We start from the raw sequence: 20,650 nt of genomic DNA, 5'->3' as shown, positions 1-20,650 counted from the left end.
ATTATATTATCTTATTTTGTTATTCATAGTCGTTCTTCGTGCATTAAAAGTTGAGTCTCTCGGGCGTATTTTGCAAAATAAAAGAGCAGAGAGTATTCCTGTGGCTTGTGCACCGGTTTGTATTCGCTTGTGCGGTTTTAAGGGGGTGGCCTTATTCCCTCGAGTAAAAGAGAGCTTCCACGCTTATCATGAAATATCAAAAAGCATGATTTCTAAAGGGAACTACTCACACGACTGATTGAGTTTATAAGCCGGCTTTTACACATTTTCCATTCACGTGGGTACACAAGTAGGACTTTTCAAAAAATATTAGATCGCAAATAAAACGAATCACTTTATTCAAGAACTAGAAGTCAACTAAAAATTGCCATTACATGGCTTCCAAAGGCCCGGATTTGATTTACAAACGCATAGTTCTACTTCATAGCCTGCGATAGTCTGAGTATAACAACCGGAAGTTATTGCACTTCCTCCTATTTGTTGTACCTTTGTACACATGTAAGTTGCATTATTTACTAAAAACAAATGAGACTGCAAATACCCAAAACTAGATGATTTTTACTTACCTACACCGTCATACTTATACGTGTAAGTTGCACACACCTGGTTAGCAGTTCGGCGACACAAAACACTAGTTTTTTTATTTTCAAACATCCAATCAATGTCGGGGAAAGTCCCATCGTCTGAAATAGTCCAACAATATCAATATGTTGTTCAAACATAGAGAGCAACATTAAAAATGCAATACCATATAAATGATACTCAGTATATTATTCAAAAATTACCTGAAACTACAATAGGAGGACTGCAAGGTACATGTTTAGCCCTAGTTTCATCTAAATAGTCGGTACAAGTACCATTATACATGTAATTCTCGTCGTAACCAGGCCCAATCCATGTAAATTCAAAACAATAAGACGCATCGGGATTTAAAACTGTATCATTGTTTGTGTTTGGAGTTATAGTAGTTTGAGCTACCAAAACTTTTATCAACAAGATGCAAAATTTGAAAATTCTACTTACAAATTACAGAAATAAAATACGTAAAAGAGGCACAAAAAATCGCGAGAAGTTTCATAATTGCGTTTCTGTCATTCATCAAAAATTTCTGATAAGAAATTTGATAAGAATCGAAGGATATGGGATAAGATAAAAGAGATACCCAATCAGTGAATAATTTACACACATTTACCTAGGCAATTTATTTTATTTGTTTGAGTGCAGGTACGTAATCTAAATAAATGGTAGGCAAATTCAATGAAACTAATAGTGACTGTCACCGGTACATAAAGAGTAACGAATGATTCCAGCATGACATTCATAAATTATTTTTTCATCCATTTAAGTATAGAAATAAATTATTGACATAATTTGAAAAATTGAATGTTTAAATGCCATAAAAAGTACGGTGTGGCCAACATAGTTTTAGCAACTAATAGTGCTACATTATGTACAATTTCACAGTAAAACAAACAAAACTAAATCAAGCACTATCGGGTTAGATAAAGGACGGTATACGTGGATTCTGGTCCTATACTAATATTTTAGGCAACATTAGATTGCGGAAAAATCGGAATTGCGGGTTAGTTTGATGGATAGAAGCTATTGCCATAATCAACCAAAAGCAATTTTGAATTTAAACAAAGAGTATTAGAACACAATTTCTTCATCAGTACATACATGAAGTGTGAGTTTGAAAAAACGTCTAAAGTCTAATAATTTGTTCCTTAATTAGTAATTAGAACGTAAATTACTAAAACACAAGTTTCAGTTAATATAAAAAAATACTTTCATTAAGTATTTACAAAAATAATATTTTTTCTGTATGAAATAATGAAGTTTGTGGCTCTAAAATTTTCAGTAAATTTCAGTTGTACATTTTTCTTTTACACAAAAATCAAATGTTTGTCACCTATTTTATCTAAAAAAAGCACAGTTGCGACGTTGCCAATGTGGCGATAGCTATGGCACTAGGTAGGTACACTTGAGTGCAAAAAAACTGTCAAAAACAAATTGTCAAATTTTTCAGAGATTTACATAGTGTGAAACAGGTTGTTCCCAAAAAGGTTAGAAAACTATCAAAAGAAATGTCTTATTTAGTTGTCTTACCAGTGCAGTGTCATAGTCAGTGTTAAAAACGAAATGGAAAAACACGGAAAAATGTGATAGAAGTGAAAGATGCCTGACAATTATGAAATTGTGTATTGCGACAAAGACAACGTCAAAAAACTGGCATTTATTAACAGGCCAAATTACATTATAAAAAAAAACAATTTGCGTTTTTTGCATACACTTCAAATTTTAGTTTCAAACGTCAATCATAATGACAATAAAGTGTGCTTACATTGACATTTTTTTGAACTGACATAATTTTCGATGTGCAAAATTGCGTATCCGCTACTATATTATTTAACTGTACTTACAGTTGCGTGCAATGTAAATGTTATTTTTTGACAAACTTACTGTTATATAATTTGAAATTGTGGCACAATGTAAGCGATAATAATTAAAAAGCCAAAGGAAGTTTAAACTATTTTTGACTTTTTGAGACAGAAAAATGAATCACAAAGAGTAAATTGCTAAATTTTTGACACAGAATATTTTTTTAGTGACATTGACAACCAAAATATTTTGTAGATACTCGACTGTGCATTACTTTTATTGAACAAAAATGCTTGACGTTTAGATTTAATCCGTGCCTTTAATTTGGACCACAGAACAAATAGAATTGTAGGTACTTGTAAAAAATGATATTAGATTGGTAATACAGTGGCGGAGCGGAATTTTTGACATCAAATTTATGTCACTTCAAAAAATGTCAATGTAAGTCACGCTCTATTGCCCGGTTTACATTTTTATGTCAGTCTAATGACAAATCGTTCAAATTTACGTGTCCGCCAGTATAGAATAGTCCAAAGACATAAATCACGAGTAATACTCAAAAAATAAATTCTAAACCATTATACGCTATTTGCCCGTCAGGCTGCGCGTCATGCAGTGCAACCAACGAAATTTAGAGACTCTAGTTTCTAGGGTCTCTAACAAATTCAGTTTTCTGGCGCCATCTTTCCACGAAGCACTCAGCTAACGTAGAAACTTTCGTTTTAATTTCTGTCTAGTTGGCACCCCACAATTCGATTTACGTGTCAGTTGTCATAAATTTAGGTTAGAAAATAAATAATTACGTGTAAAACCATATTTCCGCAGAATGCATTCAGTTTTACAACGCGGAAACGCGATTTTGGCGTACGCTCTCAGCGTTCTTGCTTGCCTGACTTTTGCTTGTTTCATCTCGACCGTATTTCTCGATTACCGCACTAATGCATCGATGAATACAGTTAAAGTCGTTGTGTAAGTAGCCGAATTAAGCAATGATTCGGTTGTAATTGATTATTTGTAGGAAAAACGTGCCGGATTATAGCGCCTCGAGGGAAAAGAATGATTTGGGATTCCTTACTTTTGATCTCCAGACCAATTTGACTCATCTTTTCAACTGGAATGTGAAACAGCTGTTTTTGTATCTTACTGCTGAGTATGAGAGTTCAAACAATAAATTGAATCAGGTTTGGAGTTGAGAGTGTCTTCGTGGTAAATTAACATGCAATTTTCAGGTTGTACTGTGGGACAAGATTATTTTACGTGGCGAGAATGCGGTCCTTGACTTCAAGAATATTAACACCAAATATTACTTCTGGGATGATGGGAATGGTCTCAAAGCAAACAAAAATATCACTTTGACCCTATCCTGGAATATTATACCTAACGCTGGACTATTACCTAATATTTTTGCACATGGGTCACACTCTTTTAAGTTCCCTGAGGAATACACTACCTCTAGAATGTAATAAGTTATTTGTTGTAAATGTTTTTTTAAATAAAAAATTCATTGATTAATGTTAATTTTATTAACAGTGCAAAAGTATATAAACACAAGTAAAACAAAACGTGGATAAAATTGATAGGATAATTTAAGTTGAGGTGTCAGTTTGGATGGTCTTGTCTTCCATTTTATTAATTAAATTGCCGTGTTTAAATGCAATACCTAACATCTCTCTTAAACCCTGAAAAAATCGTTACACTAATTAGTCAACTATTATACGATGAAAAAACCTTATTCTCGGACTTAAGCCTTGCGATTACTTCCTCATTGCACACGATTCTAGTCTCATCAATGAGGGCAGCCTGTTCCATAACAGCAGCCATTTCATGTATTTTATCCGCCTGATGTTTAATTAGCTCATCATATTGTTTATCTTGCAACGCCTTGAAGTCTATTCTAGTCTTGTAAATTTCTTCAGTTGTGTGCTCCCTATATTTGGTCATAATATGTTCAAGTGTTGTTTGATAATCCTCTAAAGCTGCCCTCAACTCTCTATTCTCCTGCTGAATCTCCCTCAAGTGTCTATTCTCTTTCTGTATATTCGCAATTAATTGGGAATGTGGCTTTTGGTTGGCTACCTCATTTAACACATCAACTTCTTCTTGAAACTGTTTCATTGCATCAATTTTTTTCGTTATTGCGTTCGTCTCATTTAACAAAGTATCAGCAATTGTATCGCGTTCTTTCAAACGACCTGCGAGGCGTTTCGCATCGGTGATTATTTGTTGAATTGTGAGGGACATTTTTTATGAGGTAACTGTAAAAGACATAACTGGTGAATGCTAATTTCCAATCTCCAAATATCGATTTACCTTAATTGCCACCGGGATAAAAAAAAACACTTAAAAACACATAATTACACTACAGACATCTTATTTTCAGCTATTTCATTGAGTATTCCTCAGTATTTGTTTAAAATATGGATAATTGTTTTTGACACACAGACAAATAAATAAATTAGGTTGAAGGAAACACATAAAAGCTAACTCTGGCTGATAGGTGCGCACAAGAGCGAAACCTACAGTCGACCAAGTCAATAACACACTATGATAAGAAGCAACAAGCATTACTACTAAAATGATAAAGTATTTTAGTTATTTATGATTTAATACGGTTAAATAATCACAATTGTTTATTGTTCTTCTTCATTTAATTACAGTTGCCCATTTTTTCTCAAGATTACTTTCATACAAGAAAAACATAAAACATTTCATATCCTTTTTTTCAGTTTTAAAGGTAATAAATAAAACGTTTGGTACATTATATACATATTTATTTATTTTTACAACTTATATTGGTATCAACAGACAATTTCATACACCTGTAGGACAAAATAACGCGACTGAACCTAATAACAGTGAATGAATCGATAGACATGAAAACATAATAATGAAACGATGAGTTTTAACAGCGTACAATAAACAAAGCATGAGATTAATGCAAAAATATTGCTATACATTTTATGTGAATATAAAGATACATATCACAATATATAAATATCAAAATAAAGTCAACCTTAAAAATAAAACCTTAGACGCGTTAGACTCCTACCCCCGTTTTTGAGCAACAATTTTGCATCAATATAAATCAACCCCTTTTTTCATTTAACTTGAGTTTTGAGATGTTGCATAAACTCGTGATAACTCAGTGCATTCTCTACCCTATCTTCGATTAATTTTTCGTAGAATTCTATTCTATTCGGACTATTATCTCTAATGACATGCAACGTAGCTGCTGCTGGTTTCTCGTCGTTCAAAAAATGTATAAATTGATGCAGTCTTTGGTTATGTAAATTATCCAAAACGGGCAATTCGTACATCTCATCAGTGATTGATACGTAATCCCTGACACCTAGTGCCTCATTTAGGAATACTGAAGAAACTCCAGGAGCGACTAAAAGAATCATATGCTCCCCAGTATCCATAAGAAATGCACCCTTGGAGTCTAAACACCTCGCAGTTAGTTGCATGTGAGGTGGTTGTGGGATTGGTTCCTCTTCACTATTTAGGACTACTGGTTGTTCGTCCAAATTATGTACTGGATACAAATCCGGATATATCATTTGTATCAACTGTCCTAAAGGCTTAGTCTTCATATCGATCATTGCTTTGACTCGATCGTCCAATCGGGTACAAGTACCGGTTCGAAAAGCCGTTGATTTCAATAAGGCCGAAATGTACAAAGGCAATAACCGCAAACAGTGAGGCGCTAGTAACGAAGTCGCTCCTTCGGCCATATTTAGCGAAAACTTGTAACTCGAAAGTATATCTATGGCCACGTTTATGAACGCTTCTCGTGCATCCGAAAGACTAGATTGCATCGACCTATCCACGGCCATCTTGGCCAACAATCCCACGATACACTGCTGATCGGCCGCATTGATAACATCGGATAAGGTCGCACATACCGGCAGACACAAAGTATGTACCCTTATCCTCCGTTCTCCCTTACTCGAAGTATACAAAAGAGCCGCTTGGAAGCAAACCGATTGGACATCCGACAAGCTCTCATCAATTGAGACTTGCATCCCAAACGCAGCGTCAGGACTAACATTCGGTAGTGATAACAAATCAGTGGAACGCACAAAAAAGTTACCATGGAACGTATGAATTGATAATCCACGAGTACACCGAATACGCATCACAGCCTCAAACCCGATCTTCCTTATCAAATACCGGCGGAAAGAACGTTCGAACCTCTCGTTTTGTAACACCCTTGAAGCTTTAAACAGTGGGAAATGGTAGATACATCCTCCACTAAATCGGCTAATCCCTGATATAGTCGCCATGTCGACATACTGTGAGTTTAGTACGAACAAATCAACAGCGATTTGTTGCCCGCTACACTCCAAAGCCAACCTTTTGTAAAAGTCATTTGCTGGGTTTAAGTGCTGGACTTCGGTTGAAGCTCTCTGCGAGGGATCCTCTCTCGGAATCAAAGCTCCGGGACCGACGTTAGGCAACGAAGCTTGAAAGACACTAACGCGACCTCCGGTCGCCCCCATCATCTTATGTGCGGCTTGTAGCGCAGCCCCCAACGCAGAATTATTGTCGTAACTGTTGTTGTAACGAGTGGGTAGTTGGGTCAATAGGTCGGTAAGTAAATCAATTCGGTCTTTTAAATTCACCAGGAGGTTGTCTGGACAAGGCAAAAAAATGTCGTCGATTTCAAGCACAGTCATTTCGTGAGGTTGACTCAATCCTTCTCCTAACCCAAAGAAATGTAAAGCAGAGTCATAGGCAAGTATGCCGACTTGTGTACGAGCATCTCCTGGTAAATTCTTTAATTCTTCCAAAAGTACAGCACATGCGCTTTGCAAGTAACCACTCTCGATAGCAAGCCGAGAAATATCAAACAAGAACAAATAAACGGCGGGTTGCGGAGGCCTCAACATGTATTCGGCTGGCGCTATGTACTCAATAGTACTCGATTTGATCTCCGGTCTTCTTGTAGGGTCTCCGTACGTTTTACTAACCGGATCAAACTGAAATTCTTCCGGCAATTCATTCACTCGATAACACAAATTACATTTCCACCTCTTCGTATCGATAAAATAAACAAAAGGATTGATATATGTGCGACAAGCGCGACATCTCACGATGACATTACACTGAATTACCGGCAGATGGGTCAAGTCTTTGAAGGGATGAATCAAGATTCCTAACGGTAGACGAGACTTCTGCAATAGAGAATTGCTTTCGGGTATTTTCGTCATCGTACATCGGAATACATCTGGACTGCAATTCGCCGAATCAAGAAGCTCGTTTCCCAAGTAGACTTTAGGTGGCGCCACTTTTTCTGGGGGTAGAACGTTCGGGTTTTGAAGAAGATCGAAGTGGTCGTGGCCCCATAATTTATTAAAACCAGAATTAGTCACGCTGTTTTGTTGGTAAAACTGTTGCTGAGTCTGTGATGAGACAGGGTAATTTTGTGATGGAGGATTGAAACTAGGCTGGGCTTGGGGAACATAATTTTGCTGAGAGGGCGGAGCTTGTGGATATCTGTTCGAGTGCAAATTGGCCTTGGGTTGTCCCGGAGGAGGTCTTGGACTTGAATTGTTAAATTGGTTTGAAGGCAAATTATTTTCAGTCGGAGACGGTTGGTAGGCTTGACTCTTTAGAGGTGGCGGCATTTGCGCTTGGGCTGGGGGTGGTCGATACCCTTGATTACTAGGACTTGAATTAAAATTATTATATTGGGGAATTTGGCTATTTGGAGGTGGTATTTGGCCTTGCGTTGGGGGTGGTTGCAAACCTTGATTAGGCGGAATTGAATTAAAATTCTGTGAAGACGGGGCTTGAACCTGATTTTGGCCTTGCGTTAGGGGCGGCGCCACACCTTGATTAATCGGACTTGAATTAAAATTGTGTGGGGGTGGAACAAAACTTTGATTTTTAATTGGCGGCGGTATTTTGCTTTGTGTTGGGAGCGGAGCCTGACCTTGATTTTGTATTGTCGGTGGGTTCTGACGACCTTGGTTGCTAAATGGCGGCATTTGGGTTTGGGGTACAGGCTGTTGGTGACCTTGTTTGTTAATTACTGGCATTTGACCTTGCGTTGGTGGTGTTTGATAACCTTGTGTTGGTACATGTCCTTGAGTTTGCGCCGTGGGCGGAGCAAAGCCTTGACTACTACTTGGCGGCTTTTGGTTAAAGTTGTAACCGGTGGGTGGGGCTTGCGTGGTCCTGGGTGGAGCTTGGGTACTTCCAATTGTTGAAAACGCACTGTTGACTACACCACTTGGCTTCGGTGATTGATTGGGTGTTGAAGTGTTAAATTTATTGATGTTGAGTTGATTCATTTGTTGAGATATATTAGGGGATCTAGATGGTGGTAGTTGTGTTGGGGGGATGGCGGAGCGTGGAGGCAGCTGCGAAATGGGTATATTTTTTCCATGGGGGGAAGAATCACGTGACGAATGCGATGAATGAACTCCATTGTAGATTGGGGGCTTCATTTGAGGGGGCATTCCGTTTTGCTGATTTGGTTGAGCCATTTTGTTTAATTTCTAGAGGGAAAACAAACGCACGTGTGTTATTAAACAAACCAGACAAAAAAAGCCAATACTTAATTAATATTTTATATGTGACCAAGATTTGGAACAGTGTCAAGGTGAGTAGAGCGACGAGAAAAACTCGACAAAAATTAGGTTAAAAAGTTACAAAATTGAGAAAAACACATACCCCACGTTCACATACACTGGGTACACCCGAATTTAATTGAAAATGAACACAGCTATAAACATGCAACCTTTGAACCGAATTTAGAACAATATTTGCATTTTTTGGCACAAAAGAACCATTCACATTGTCACAAACACTACCAAAATGCAATATGTAATACTCACAATGGATTCATTGACTATTTTCTATTCAATTCGTAGCGTTTTTATCAAAATTCAACAATAATTTCTTTACGAGACAATTTCTGGTTGTCATTATTGTCAATCTTACGTGGCCGCGCGATGGCAGCGCGAATGTGGTAGACTTGGAAACTAGCGTGAAAGAAACCAGTGGCGTAACATGTTTTTTTTATTAAGAAAAATTTACAACAATCACAATGTTTATTCGTACCACTTTGTTTTCTTCACTATAGGCTTAGCTAGAAGTTTCTTTTTATAATCAGAAACCATCTTCGAAAAACTATCATTTTCTTTCTTTTTATTAATTTTTTGTTTAGGTTGTTTTGTAAAATCTTGTTTCTTGTCCTTGAGAGTCTTCTTTGCAAACTTTGCTTTCTTCTTTTCTTTTTTCAAATTCTCCATATGAAGTCTTGCCTGCGTTTTTAGATTATATTTGCTTCGCATTTTTTGTTTGCCCGGTTTGGCTGTGACCCCAACAAAATCGCCCTCAATATCTTCTGTCTCATTTAAACGTTTCTGTTTCTTCTCCTGGTCCTCTTTGACCACTTTAGGATCAAACTGTTTACACTTAGGATTTTTGAGACGCGATTTTTCGAGTCGATTTTGTTTCGCTTTAATCATTGCCCGATTTTCAATAGAAAAGGCGACAATTGGCCTTTTATGAGACGAAAAAATATTCGGATTGTTATTCAATGCTCTGAGAGTGGCTAAGGCGTCTTCATGTCGGTTAAAAGTGACAAAACCAAATTCTTTTGATCGTCCGACTCCGTTAGCGTCGACATTTTTTAAATCGCGCATAATTCTCGCCTCACGAATTACCGAATTTTTCGGACTATTATTTTTAACCAATATGTGTAACTTTTTATCATCCCAACTGGGTGGTAAATTATGAATAACTAAGCGTTCTCGCGAAACAAACATATTTAAATTTCGCAACATTTGAGTTTTGTATTGTTCTAACTGGAGCCGTTTTGCCATATCACTCGATGAGACACCTTCAGCGGCCTTGTTTCCGGCTAAAATAACTGCAACAAAAACAGTTACAAACCCATATTAATACAATTAATTAATATACCAACCTCCTTCTTTGACTAAATACAAATTTCTCGAGTCTTTTGGAGCAATTTTTTCTTCTTTTTTCGTTTCAACCTTTTTCCGCAACTCGTCTCGACCTAAAGCCCTATGACAGTCTAAAACATTTCCAAGAAGAGTCAATTCAGTGCCCGCTTCAAGTGCCTTTTGGGCGTCCTCAGCATTTCTAAATTTAACGAAAGCTGTTCCTTTGGAATGTTCCGTGTACTTATCAATGCAAATTAATGCGTAATAAAGGGGCCCAAATTGACTCATACATTGTTTTAAATCGTCATTAGTGGCTGTGAATGGCACATTTTTTATAAAAATCGTTTTTCCCTCAATTACGTCATTTGATTCAAATTTAGGTTTTTTGAGAGGTGGTTCTTCTTCCTCTTCTTCTGATGACTCTTCATTTTCTTCACTGTCACTCTCCTGTTTCAAACTTTCATCTTGCTCAGACTCACCCTCAATCTCAGCAGCTTCATCCTCACTTTCATTTTTTATTTCCTCAATGACTTCCTGACTCTCATCAACATCTACTGGCTCTTCCTTAATCTTCACTTCATTTTCTTCTTTAATTTCATTCTTATCTTCAGTTTTATTGTACTTATTCTTAGCCAAAGCAAAATCAACTTCAATTTCTCGGCCTAGAAAGGGTTTTCCATTTAAATGATGTCGCGCCTTTGCAGCCTTCTGTACTAATTTAAATTGCACAAAACCGCAACCGACCAATTTCCCATCCTCTTTTTTCAAAACCTTCACTTCTTGAACCTCCCCAAACTTTTCAAAATGCTTCTTAAGATTTTCCTCAGTGGCCTCAAACGGCAAATTGCGGATAACCAATCGTGCCCTCTTCTCCTTCAACTTCAACTTACGTTCCTTTTTAATTTGTTTCAGTTTATCTTTCGTCGAAATTTTAACATTTTGCGGTTTTTTGGGGGCTAAAAGAACAAGATAACCCCAAATTATATAACAAGTAAGAAATACTTACGATGACGCCCCATCGTGGTACAAACACTCTTCGCACTAAATTAAGCCTTAATAATGTTTTTTCAAAGAAATTTTGTGTTTATTTGCCCCACGTGTGGATATAACCTTAAATTACAATTACTGTCAAGCATAGATGTCAAGTGTCAAAATCGGCGTGCGCTTGTACTTTTCTTATTCGTGGCGCGACCAATTTAATCAATAATTTCAATTTACAAGCATTAAAATCCAAGTTTAAAGCTTTAATTTCGTATAAACGTACCATAAAGCCCTGAATTGTGCCAAAATTTGCGTTAAAATACGGTAAGGGTGGATCTAACCTCAATCTGTTGCTCTACACGTGTTTGTGTTTATAATCTCCCTCGAGTGTTTTAACAAAGAAACAATGGATGATGATGAGAGTAAGTATTACCAAAGGTCAGTAATGTGTTTTTTGACTAGTGTGTAGCCCTTCAAGACACATGCAGGGACGAAAACGATGATTCGGACGAATGGGACGAAATGGAAGTCGCAGGGGAGCAAACGACGTGTCTTTTTTGCCCCCTGCAATTCCTGACAATAGCGGTAGCATTAGATCACTGTCGTGCTGAGCACAACTTTGATTTATTAGAGTTAAAAAATAAATATAACATGGATTGTTACTCATACATTAAGATGATTAATTATATACGAATGCAAAGACCCGATCCTAAAATCTTAACAGAGTCTTCAGTAGCTTTGTGGGACGATGACGTGTACTTGAAAACGGGCGAAATGGAATCGTGGTTGATGTATGGTAAGGTCTGTTAATAGGGGGCTTCAAAAGAGGCTCAGGTTTGTTTTGTAGACTTTGAAGATCTGGGGAGTGCCCCCTCGACTCCTCATTATGCAATCGATGGCAAGACTCCTATCAGTAATTTAAATTTTTCAGATTTGCAGAGGCAAATTGAGGATTTGAATTTACAAGTATTTTATTAAATATTAGCATAATCTGAGGATTTATTAAATTGTTTCAGTTGAAACACAAATGCACACTACTAGAACTTGCGATAAAAGATATCGAGAAGATGAAAAAAATCACTAGAACATTTGTAGAAGGTAGGGACGGTCCTGAAAAGCCGTTTCATATTACCGGTTATGACTCCGATTATTTCAATTCTTATTCACATTTTGGTATTCATCATGAAATGTTAAATGTAGGTACTACTTATCCAGTTAAATATAATTTATTAGTTGTTTTAAACAGGATAGGGTCCGGACGGAAAGTTACAGAGACGCAATTTTAAATAATTCAGAAAGTTTTAAAGACAACATTGTTCTTGACGTGGGTTGTGGTACTGGAATTTTGTCGCTGTTTTCGGCCAAAGCTGGAGCTTCCAAAGTCATTGGAATTGACCAATCTGAAGTTGTTTACAAAGCAATGGACATAATCAGGTGGATTGCAAAAAATGCTGAAACTCGTAATTACCTTTATTTTTGTTGTTTAACAGAGAAAACAATTATTACGACACAATCCACTTGATGAAAGGCCGAATCGAGGACACTAATCTCCCAGCTGAAAAAGTCGACATAATTGTCTCCGAATGGATGGGTTATTTTTTGCTGTTTGAAGGCATGTTGGACAGTTTCATACACGCGAGAGATCGCTATTTAGCTCCCGGAGGCCTCCTTTTGCCAAACAGGTGCAACTTGAATCTTATTGGCTGCTCTGACCTCGGTATTACGATGTAGGTATTTACAGGAAACTGCAATTTCCGATTTATCATTTCAGAACGTTACGACAAATTGATTAATTTCTGGGACAATGTTTATGGATTTTCGATGAAATGCATGAAAAGTGAAGTCATTTCCGAAGCTTTTGTTGAAACTGTACCTGGGGATAAAGTCATGACTGATCCTATAATACTGAAAGAAATCGATTTAAGAAATTGTACAGTTGATACTTGTGATTTTAGTTCGTCTTTTGTTTTGAAAGCAAATAAAAATGCGGTTCTGACGTGTTTGGTAGGATATTTTGATACTTTTTTTGACTTACCAAAAAGTGTTCACTTTTCTACGGGGCCTGAAGCGCCGAAAACTCACTGGCAACAAAGTGTTTTTTATTTGAAAGAGACAATAAATATGAGTGCAGGTATTTTACATAACTGGTTTTAATTTTTATGACAATATATTTTCAGGTGATGTAATTGAAGGCTCGTTGGTTTGTTCACGACTCAAAAAAAATGTGAGAGGTTTATCAGTGACGATAACTTTAGGTAAAAATAAATATCACTATAATTTGGACTAATAATTATTTTGTAATTTTATTTTTCAACTAAATAAAAATAAAAAATGTGTCTACATGCCTTTCAATTATTATTTCCAAAGCCGAACAAATGAATAGTCTGATTGTATCGAATTATGGCATTTTGGGGTAAAAATAAAAACCAGTTTGGACTAACAATTTATTTCGAACTTTTTAAATTAAATTAAAAAAAGTAATAAACCTGTACCTAAAATTATTATAATTTACGTCGTATTTACATTAAAATCCGTTATTTCGTATTCTGAAAACTTGACTTAATGGATTATAAATCGTTCGTTGCGTCGTATAATACGGAATTCTTCTTTTAAAATCGTTTTGTACATCGGCTCTTAAAATTACGACACCTAAAACACGAAACGTCAATAAAAAATTAGTTGGGTTTTGCGGCCACTTACCGGATGGGTTAACTTTCACTTTGATTTTAGTTTGCGAAGACAAAACTCCATAATCTACATCTTCGTACAGATCCTGAAAGCAAATTACAGGAAATTGCAGCCTTCGCACAAAACTAGATGTCGCTTACCTCGACTCTATAGCCCGTCGGTGACGTTAAACCCAATTCCTTAAGAGTGACCGCTACATCTGAAGGCGTTCCGTCCGTTCTCCTGTTCAGAAATGCGATCGCATAAGAGAAATAATTCTGGTAGAGAGGAGTGATCGGTCTCGACCAAATTTCGATACCTTTGTGCTGAAATGTCTCGTTTCGAAACGTTTTACAGTTACAACGGTTTGTTGTTCACCTTGTATATACGCCTTCCTTGAATGCCCAACGGATCTTGATCGACGGCTATGATTTTTTTATTTTGTAAAATGGCTTTGTACTCGGGTCGGATCGAACGCAAATCGACCGACATGAGCAAGGGGGCTGCCAGGATGGCCCAAATGGCCATTTGGGTCTTGCTTTGCTCATAACTCAGCCCGAAATTTCCAATAATCAACTAAAAAAATCTTTTGAGAAAGTAAAATAAAAACGAGAGCGGTTTCCTGTCCGAGTGAAGGAAATTCCGGTGTTTGCTTTGCAAATAAGAATGACGTGATAGCATCCAAATTAGAATAAACTCAGAATGGAAAAATCTAATCTCACTATTGCTCGACTTCGAAGGTTATTATTGTAACTCGCCATAAACAAGTTCTTACTACTGCAAATTAATGATATAATAAACCTAATTGTGCCGCAAAAAATACATTTGCGCGACTGGGAAAAACCTTGAACCCGATATTTGACATTTATTGTACCGAAATTTTGTCATTTACCTTTACCAACTCGGTTTACAATTTCTTTTATGAGTATTTGTAATTCAAATTGCATTTTTAAATAAAATTTACGTAACTTTAAAAATTCGTTTTATTCGAATTATGTCATGAATTCTAAATGGAACTCGGAGTCGTGAAAGTTTTACTCAAAGTTACACAAATTTCATGATTGGTCGGAAATGGCATAACTGAGTGGTTTTATAGCAGTCTAGACCATTTATTTTCAAAGGCACAGATTTATTTGGATGGCTGCAAAAATGTCAAAATTACTTTTTTTTCAAATCCATTTTCTTATGAATTGTTGAAATTTTCTCAATGACATTTCAAAATGAAATATTAATCAACCAAAAAACAAAAAAATCGAAAGTTTTTCATCGGACAAACATAGAAATGTCAGATATGTATTTTTATTTAGAAACATAAATTGTCCTCAATGACAATTTTTTAAATGTCAAATTGGGTCACGTGATTCAAAAATACCGCCATCAACCAATCAGAATTAAGATTTTAATTTTTTTAAGACTGAATATTAAAATAGATCTTATAAAAATTAAGAAACCGTAAATTTTCACGCTTCTGTAGGAAAAAATTACGAATTTCTTGCTTAAAAACCCATGTTAAATGAAAATTCTTGTTGCGTCATGTCGGTTATCTTGTGACCTTTTTACCCATCTTTTCATTGATTTTCGACCGCATAATAGTGAAAGTCTTTTCCTAACTCGTCGAACAATTAATCCTGACACTAATAAATGTCAACAAATTAGTTTTTATGTTATTTATCTAAAAGCATGTCAAAGCTTCATTAGTGAACAACAAAATTCAGGCCGGTCATTCGAAAATGAAAGTGTCGATATATTCCCATGTAACAAAAGCGAGAAAGTTATCTCGCAACCGGACGAGATAACAACAAGGCCCTAATAAAACACTGAAATGTATAATTGTCGGTCGAAATTGCATGACTGTTTTTCTTAAATAAACAATCGTTTTCCTGGTTGTTATCGAAGGAAAAAAACCCATATTTATCTCGTGTGAATATTCGTCAAAACGGACAAAAATTGGACTGAATTTATTTGAATTTATGCGACTTTCACCGTTTCCGTTTCTAAATCCGTCTCTGATAGCAAGGAATTGGTAATATGTGAGGTGTCAGGCCGGTCATGTCTTTGAACGTGCACTGTTTCAACATTTACTAAAACTGGTTCAAATAACGGATGGCATAATTCGTAACACACGATTTGGAATTTAAAAATTACAAAAAAAAATAAAAAGGACTTTTACGATCGATTTCCTGATCAGATTAATTCGAACATTCAAAACGAATTAATTAGGAAAAAAGGTTCTCCCACACTCGGATTATGCACAAATTTTAAAACTTTCTCCGGTTTTGCGTTGTACAAAATCGGCTCAAGATAACTATGGTCGATTTGACCGACCTTGGCGGTTGTGACGTAAGATTACTTCATCGTGTGATTGGTCGATTAGTCGTAAAAACGGCTCACGTGACCCATGTTGACTGTCTTAAGTATTTTTTGACGTTTTAAAAATGGTACAGTTAAGAAAAGCTGTCGGTTTTTAGTTGTTGGACAACAATAAAATAGCCAAAAATTCATAATAAAATAAGAGTGTCAACTTTTTTTCATTTCCCCATCAATTATCTCTTTCTAAATTAAAATTGTTTTCAAAAATGTAAAAAAAATTCTGTTCTAAAATAAAAACCTGAGATCTTTAAAATAAAGACACATTTAAAAAAAATGAAATATTAAAAGACTAATGGAAAAAACATTTGACAAACTTTGAAGGCAGCATTTTTAAAAGACATGACAAATCTTTTAAGAAAATTCAAGGCATAAGAAATTATCTTGAAACAAAATTTCAAGATTTTTTAAAATTGTAGTACCTATCCTACTGATCTTAAAATTTTGTTCGAGAACCGAGAACTTGAAACAGTAATAATAAACTTCGTGTCCTATTCAAATACAATAATTTCGAAATCAAAAATTTTGATAAAACTCAAGATGTAAAACAGTGAATGTGACTAAATAATAGGAGCATAAGAAACAAAATCCGTACTTTGAGATCCAATTTCAAGATTTCGGAAAAACGATTATTTAAATAAAAGGGAAGACAATTAGGTCGCGATCTGAAATTTTGGCGAAATTTAAAAGAATTTGACATTTTAGTGAGTTTTTACCATGTATCGAATTCTGGTACAACCTGTATAGTTCTTTAAGGATTTAAAACAACAAGCCACCGGCGTAATCGGAAGTGAAATCTGCGAAGCGTTATGTAGTGAAATTTTGATACAATGATGTAACACATGTTCGAGTTAAATGCCAGTTTTCATATAATAGTTAGAATCCGTTCTTCAACCTCCGGCCTTGGATAAATTAATCCGGGATTTTTCACTCATTAAAACAAAATTGATGAGACTCACCATGTCTGGGTCGTTCCAATGTCCTGGTCCCGCATTGGCAACAATCACATCCTGATTATTCCCATAATAATCAATAATACTCTCAACACTGGCCCAAGAGTCCTGAATATCGTCAAAATTCCGCCACAAATTACAATGTTCAATGATTGAACTGAAATTGGGTTGCATTCCTGCGTAGATTTGGTAGACGGGCCAACTACAGGAGTACATCATAGGTCTCCCCGTTTGGTTTAAGTAGAACCCGAATTCGGGATAGCCCCGGTCCATCTCACTGGGATGGGCATAACAACCATCTAGTTTGACGTAATCCACGTCCCAGGACGCGAAAGTTTCAGCATCTGTTCTCAAATAACCCAAGACTCCAGGATAGCCTGCACAGGTGTAGTTACCAAAGTCTTCATAAATCCCGAATTTGAGTCCTTTCGAGTGCACCTAATCAATGGTTTGAGTAAATGGAGTGTTAGTGGGGATTGGTAACTATTTACATAGTCGGCTAGTGCTTTCATCCCCCGAGGGAACCTTTGTCTATCCGGGACAAGTTGCCCAAACCTGTCCCTTTCTTTCTCAAGCCAGCAATCATCAACATTGATGTATTCGTACCCCGCAGCCGCGTACCCCTCCGAAGTCACGATATCAGCCATCGTTCGGAACAAATTTTCGCTAAAAGTCGAGTTACAGGGGCCCTTTCCAAACTAACCTAACTTACCTGATGCAGTTCTCGGGATCATTTTTGCAATCGGTATTGCACCGGAAGCGTTCCCAAGCCAGCCATCCCATGGGGGGCGTCCGCGCCAGCCCATTTTCAAGAGCAATTCCGCCACTAATCAGGCAAAACACCAAAATTCCGATTTGACATTTTTGACACATTTCACTATTTGACGTTTAAATAACCTAAAAAATGACACTTCACTCAGAGACACATTTTTTGATAAATTTTAATTTGAATGATGTTGAGTCGAGGAAAGGCGCCCAACAACTGGCGCGAGCTCGAACCATGACTCTACCACTTCCATGGAGCGGCTTTTTTCTCTGTTTTTGCACCACCTGTTCACTTTCACCCATTGCCCTATATTTGGGCACGAACTGGTTATTCGTGCGCATGGAATAACGGCGAAGATGCGGTTTTTTGAGGAAAATGCGGGGGCGCCGATAGTTACCTTGGAGAAACAAAGGATTGCCGTTTGTGTATGGTGAAGGTAAATGTGGAGGCCCAGCCACGTCTATTTGCAAGCGCAGCTTAACCGCCAATACAGCAGGTTTTAGAAACATGACATGATGGGGCTATTATCGAAATGATATAGTGGGCCGGATGCCAATAAAGCACGCTGACAGATGGTGATGATGCAAAGACTTCTTCGCATTCCAAGAGGTGTTAAAGAGGGTAATAAACTTTGATGGAGGCTTCAGGGACGCTGGAGGAATCACTGACAGATGGTACGGTTGTGAAAATTGAAGAGCCTAATAAACATTTTGTGAACTCATACTTATTGTATTTTATTCCTACCTAAAACTCGTTATTATCCTGTAAGAAATTACCTAATAAATTTTTTTCATAACATAGCTGACTTAATTTTTCGCGTTTATTTAATTTAGATTCGTCTTAGAGTCTCCGACGTATGCCTATAGTTATGTTAAGTATATGTAAATATAAGATGCACATTTGTACTTAGGTGATCTAATAAAACCTCGTAATTATGAACTGATTCATATGTCACTGCCTAGGTGTGCTCCAAAGGTCAAAAAGTTAACACCAAATCCTCTCACTATTTTCAGTTTCATTATTTTATTGTTTCTTGTTACAAATTTTACAGTTATGTAGTTTTAATTAGAAAAAAGATTGCAGATGTTAAAAAAAGTCAGGAGAAAAATAATTAAAATTTTGTAAAAATATAGAAATGAAACAGTAATATTTTTTGAACAAATTTTGCACTGTCGATATTAAAGTTTTGAGCAAGTAATATAAATTTTCATAAATTTTGATAAAAAAAAAACTATAAGAAGAAACTAAAATCAGGTAATTTAAGAATTTTTTATATTTAAAAAACGAGAAAATTGCATGTCTAATTCAAAAAATACATACATAACAATAATTATCATGTCCATACCTTTTTAGACAAATCACTTATTCTTCAGTCATCTCAGAATTGGATTTACTTAAATAAAATCAACATCTACATTATTATTTACTACTATATCTCGTGTCATTGCTATCACCACATTGCCAACGTCGCAACTGCGTTTTTTGAGGTGAAATCGGTCAGAAACATTTGATTTCTGTGTAAAAGAAGAATCTGAGGTACAACTGAACCCTACTGACAAATTTTGAGCCAGAAAGTTCCACTACGAATTTCATACACAAAATGTGAAAAGTGACAGAAGTAGCGATGGCTATGACACGAGATATATCGTGAAAAACTGTACAACTTACTATTTTACAATTTTTTTGAGAAAATACATACAGGAACATGAACATAGCCCTATGTTCTATTTAAGAAAAAACAAGTCAATCCATTGTCATTCAATGATAGCACTGATAGTCTAAGTAGTGTGTCTACAATTTAAGAGTAACAAAATAAGAAAAGTTTTATTTTTAAATGAAGACGATAAAAAGACAATAAAAAATTACTGGCAGATAGGTCATTAAATACTTCACAGTAAGGAATAAAATTATAGCAAAAATTTTACTGAAAACAATATTAAAAATAAAAAAAAACAGATGTTTTTGCTTTTCCTCACATTTTTGTCTTTCTTGAAAACGCTGCAAATACGATTAAAGATAGAAAAGTAGTGTAAAGAACAAAGTTGTAGAGAATTAATTTTTTTCAAAAAAGTCCGTGAACCATACCTCTATCTTCAACGATTTCAGTCCTACAGACAGTCAAAGATGCTTTACTGACAGAAGTTTCGTTTTTACCAATGGTTCTGTGGTTAAGAAGCAATTTAAATCTAAACGGCTGAAGATAGACAGATAATATGATGTCGTAGACTTTTTCGAAGAGAGTTTAATATTACACAACTTTGTTCCTTACACTTTCTTGTATCTTTAACTGAATTTGCAGCGTTATCAAAAAATGTAAGAAAATAATTTTAAAAAACTCACTCTTAGTAATAAAAGTAAGTTATAGTCGTCACCAACAATATTTGAGACTCATTATAGAATAAGCCGTTTACCCCCCACGGTGGTTCATGTGGCTTACGGTAGAGATGCCATAAACAAATTTGCATTTCTTAGGACAGGCACGTTTCAAAGGTTTGTAGGAAGAGATGGTCCGTAACAGAAATTTGTTTTTGGGCTTTCATCAAAAAAAAATTAAATTAATTTTAATATTCAGTTATATTTTGAGATTGTTTCTTTACAAATCTGCATTATCACTT

The 20,650-nt window shown here is 36.0% G+C and overlaps 7 protein-coding genes across 8 annotated transcripts; 2 read left to right on the top strand and 5 right to left on the bottom strand.

The window, feature by feature from the left end:
• Positions 1-321: 321 nt before the first annotated feature.
• Positions 322-1,175, bottom strand: LOC123005537. Its single transcript, XM_044399331.1, has 4 exons — positions 1,024-1,175; positions 786-974; positions 567-683; positions 322-515 (listed from the first exon to the last, which is right to left on the bottom strand). The coding sequence occupies exons 1-4, from the start codon at positions 1,097-1,099 to the stop codon at positions 358-360; spliced, it is 540 nt and encodes a 179-aa protein (XP_044255266.1). The 5' UTR covers positions 1,100-1,175; the 3' UTR covers positions 322-357.
• Positions 1,176-3,117: 1,942 nt separating this feature from the next.
• Positions 3,118-3,894, top strand: LOC123005121 (signal peptidase complex subunit 3). Its single transcript, XM_044398739.1, has 3 exons — positions 3,118-3,351; positions 3,401-3,563; positions 3,612-3,894. Exons 1-3 carry the CDS (start codon positions 3,209-3,211, stop codon positions 3,843-3,845), a joined length of 540 nt encoding a protein of 179 aa, XP_044254674.1. The 5' UTR covers positions 3,118-3,208; the 3' UTR covers positions 3,846-3,894.
• On the bottom strand, positions 3,887-4,865 carry LOC123005120 (FGFR1 oncogene partner 2 homolog). The gene is made up of 3 exons (XM_044398738.1): positions 4,693-4,865; positions 4,111-4,637; positions 3,887-4,061 (listed from the first exon to the last, which is right to left on the bottom strand). Exons 2-3 carry the CDS (start codon positions 4,621-4,623, stop codon positions 3,969-3,971), a joined length of 606 nt encoding a protein of 201 aa, XP_044254673.1. The 5' UTR covers positions 4,624-4,637; positions 4,693-4,865; the 3' UTR covers positions 3,887-3,968.
• A 271-nt stretch (positions 4,866-5,136) lies between these two features.
• LOC123005840 (protein transport protein Sec24A) lies at positions 5,137-9,362 on the bottom strand. 2 transcript variants are annotated; one of them, XM_044399839.1, is made up of 2 exons: positions 9,228-9,362; positions 5,137-8,888 (listed from the first exon to the last, which is right to left on the bottom strand). In XM_044399839.1, exon 2 carries the CDS (start codon positions 8,874-8,876, stop codon positions 5,481-5,483), a length of 3,396 nt encoding a protein of 1,131 aa, XP_044255774.1. In that variant the 5' UTR covers positions 8,877-8,888; positions 9,228-9,362; the 3' UTR covers positions 5,137-5,480. The 2 variants fall into 2 exon arrangements, with proteins under 2 accessions (XP_044255774.1, XP_044255775.1); XM_044399840.1 differs by lacking the exon at positions 9,228-9,362 and adding an exon at positions 9,064-9,208.
• Positions 9,363-9,398: 36 nt separating this feature from the next.
• Positions 9,399-11,624, bottom strand: LOC123005841 (RNA-binding protein 28). The gene is made up of 3 exons (XM_044399841.1): positions 11,308-11,624; positions 10,322-11,257; positions 9,399-10,267 (listed from the first exon to the last, which is right to left on the bottom strand). Exons 1-3 carry the CDS (start codon positions 11,318-11,320, stop codon positions 9,444-9,446), a joined length of 1,773 nt encoding a protein of 590 aa, XP_044255776.1. The 5' UTR covers positions 11,321-11,624; the 3' UTR covers positions 9,399-9,443.
• LOC123005842 (protein arginine N-methyltransferase 1) lies at positions 11,431-13,624 on the top strand. The gene is made up of 8 exons (XM_044399842.1): positions 11,431-11,704; positions 11,752-12,078; positions 12,130-12,248; positions 12,299-12,478; positions 12,529-12,716; positions 12,773-12,999; positions 13,054-13,413; positions 13,460-13,624. Exons 1-8 carry the CDS (start codon positions 11,689-11,691, stop codon positions 13,567-13,569), a joined length of 1,527 nt encoding a protein of 508 aa, XP_044255777.1. The 5' UTR covers positions 11,431-11,688; the 3' UTR covers positions 13,570-13,624.
• Positions 13,625-13,712: 88 nt separating this feature from the next.
• Positions 13,713-18,330, bottom strand: LOC123005844 (alpha-N-acetylgalactosaminidase). Its single transcript, XM_044399843.1, has 7 exons — positions 17,982-18,330; positions 17,761-17,935; positions 17,276-17,707; positions 14,328-14,525; positions 14,111-14,275; positions 13,983-14,055; positions 13,713-13,931 (listed from the first exon to the last, which is right to left on the bottom strand). The coding sequence occupies exons 1-7, from the start codon at positions 18,140-18,142 to the stop codon at positions 13,807-13,809; spliced, it is 1,329 nt and encodes a 442-aa protein (XP_044255778.1). The 5' UTR covers positions 18,143-18,330; the 3' UTR covers positions 13,713-13,806.
• Between the last annotated feature and the right edge of the window lie 2,320 nt (positions 18,331-20,650).

The sequence above is a fragment of the Tribolium madens genome, unplaced genomic scaffold (assembly GCF_015345945.1).
Source record: "Tribolium madens isolate multiple individuals breed KSU strain unplaced genomic scaffold, Tmad_KSU_1.1 Scaffold_20;HRSCAF=117;Tcas5.2_LG4, whole genome shotgun sequence".
In the NCBI taxonomy this organism is placed as follows: Eukaryota; Metazoa; Arthropoda; class Insecta; order Coleoptera; family Tenebrionidae; genus Tribolium; species Tribolium madens.
Note: the sequence above shows the minus strand (reverse complement) of the source record. Positions and strands in the feature narration are given on the sequence as shown.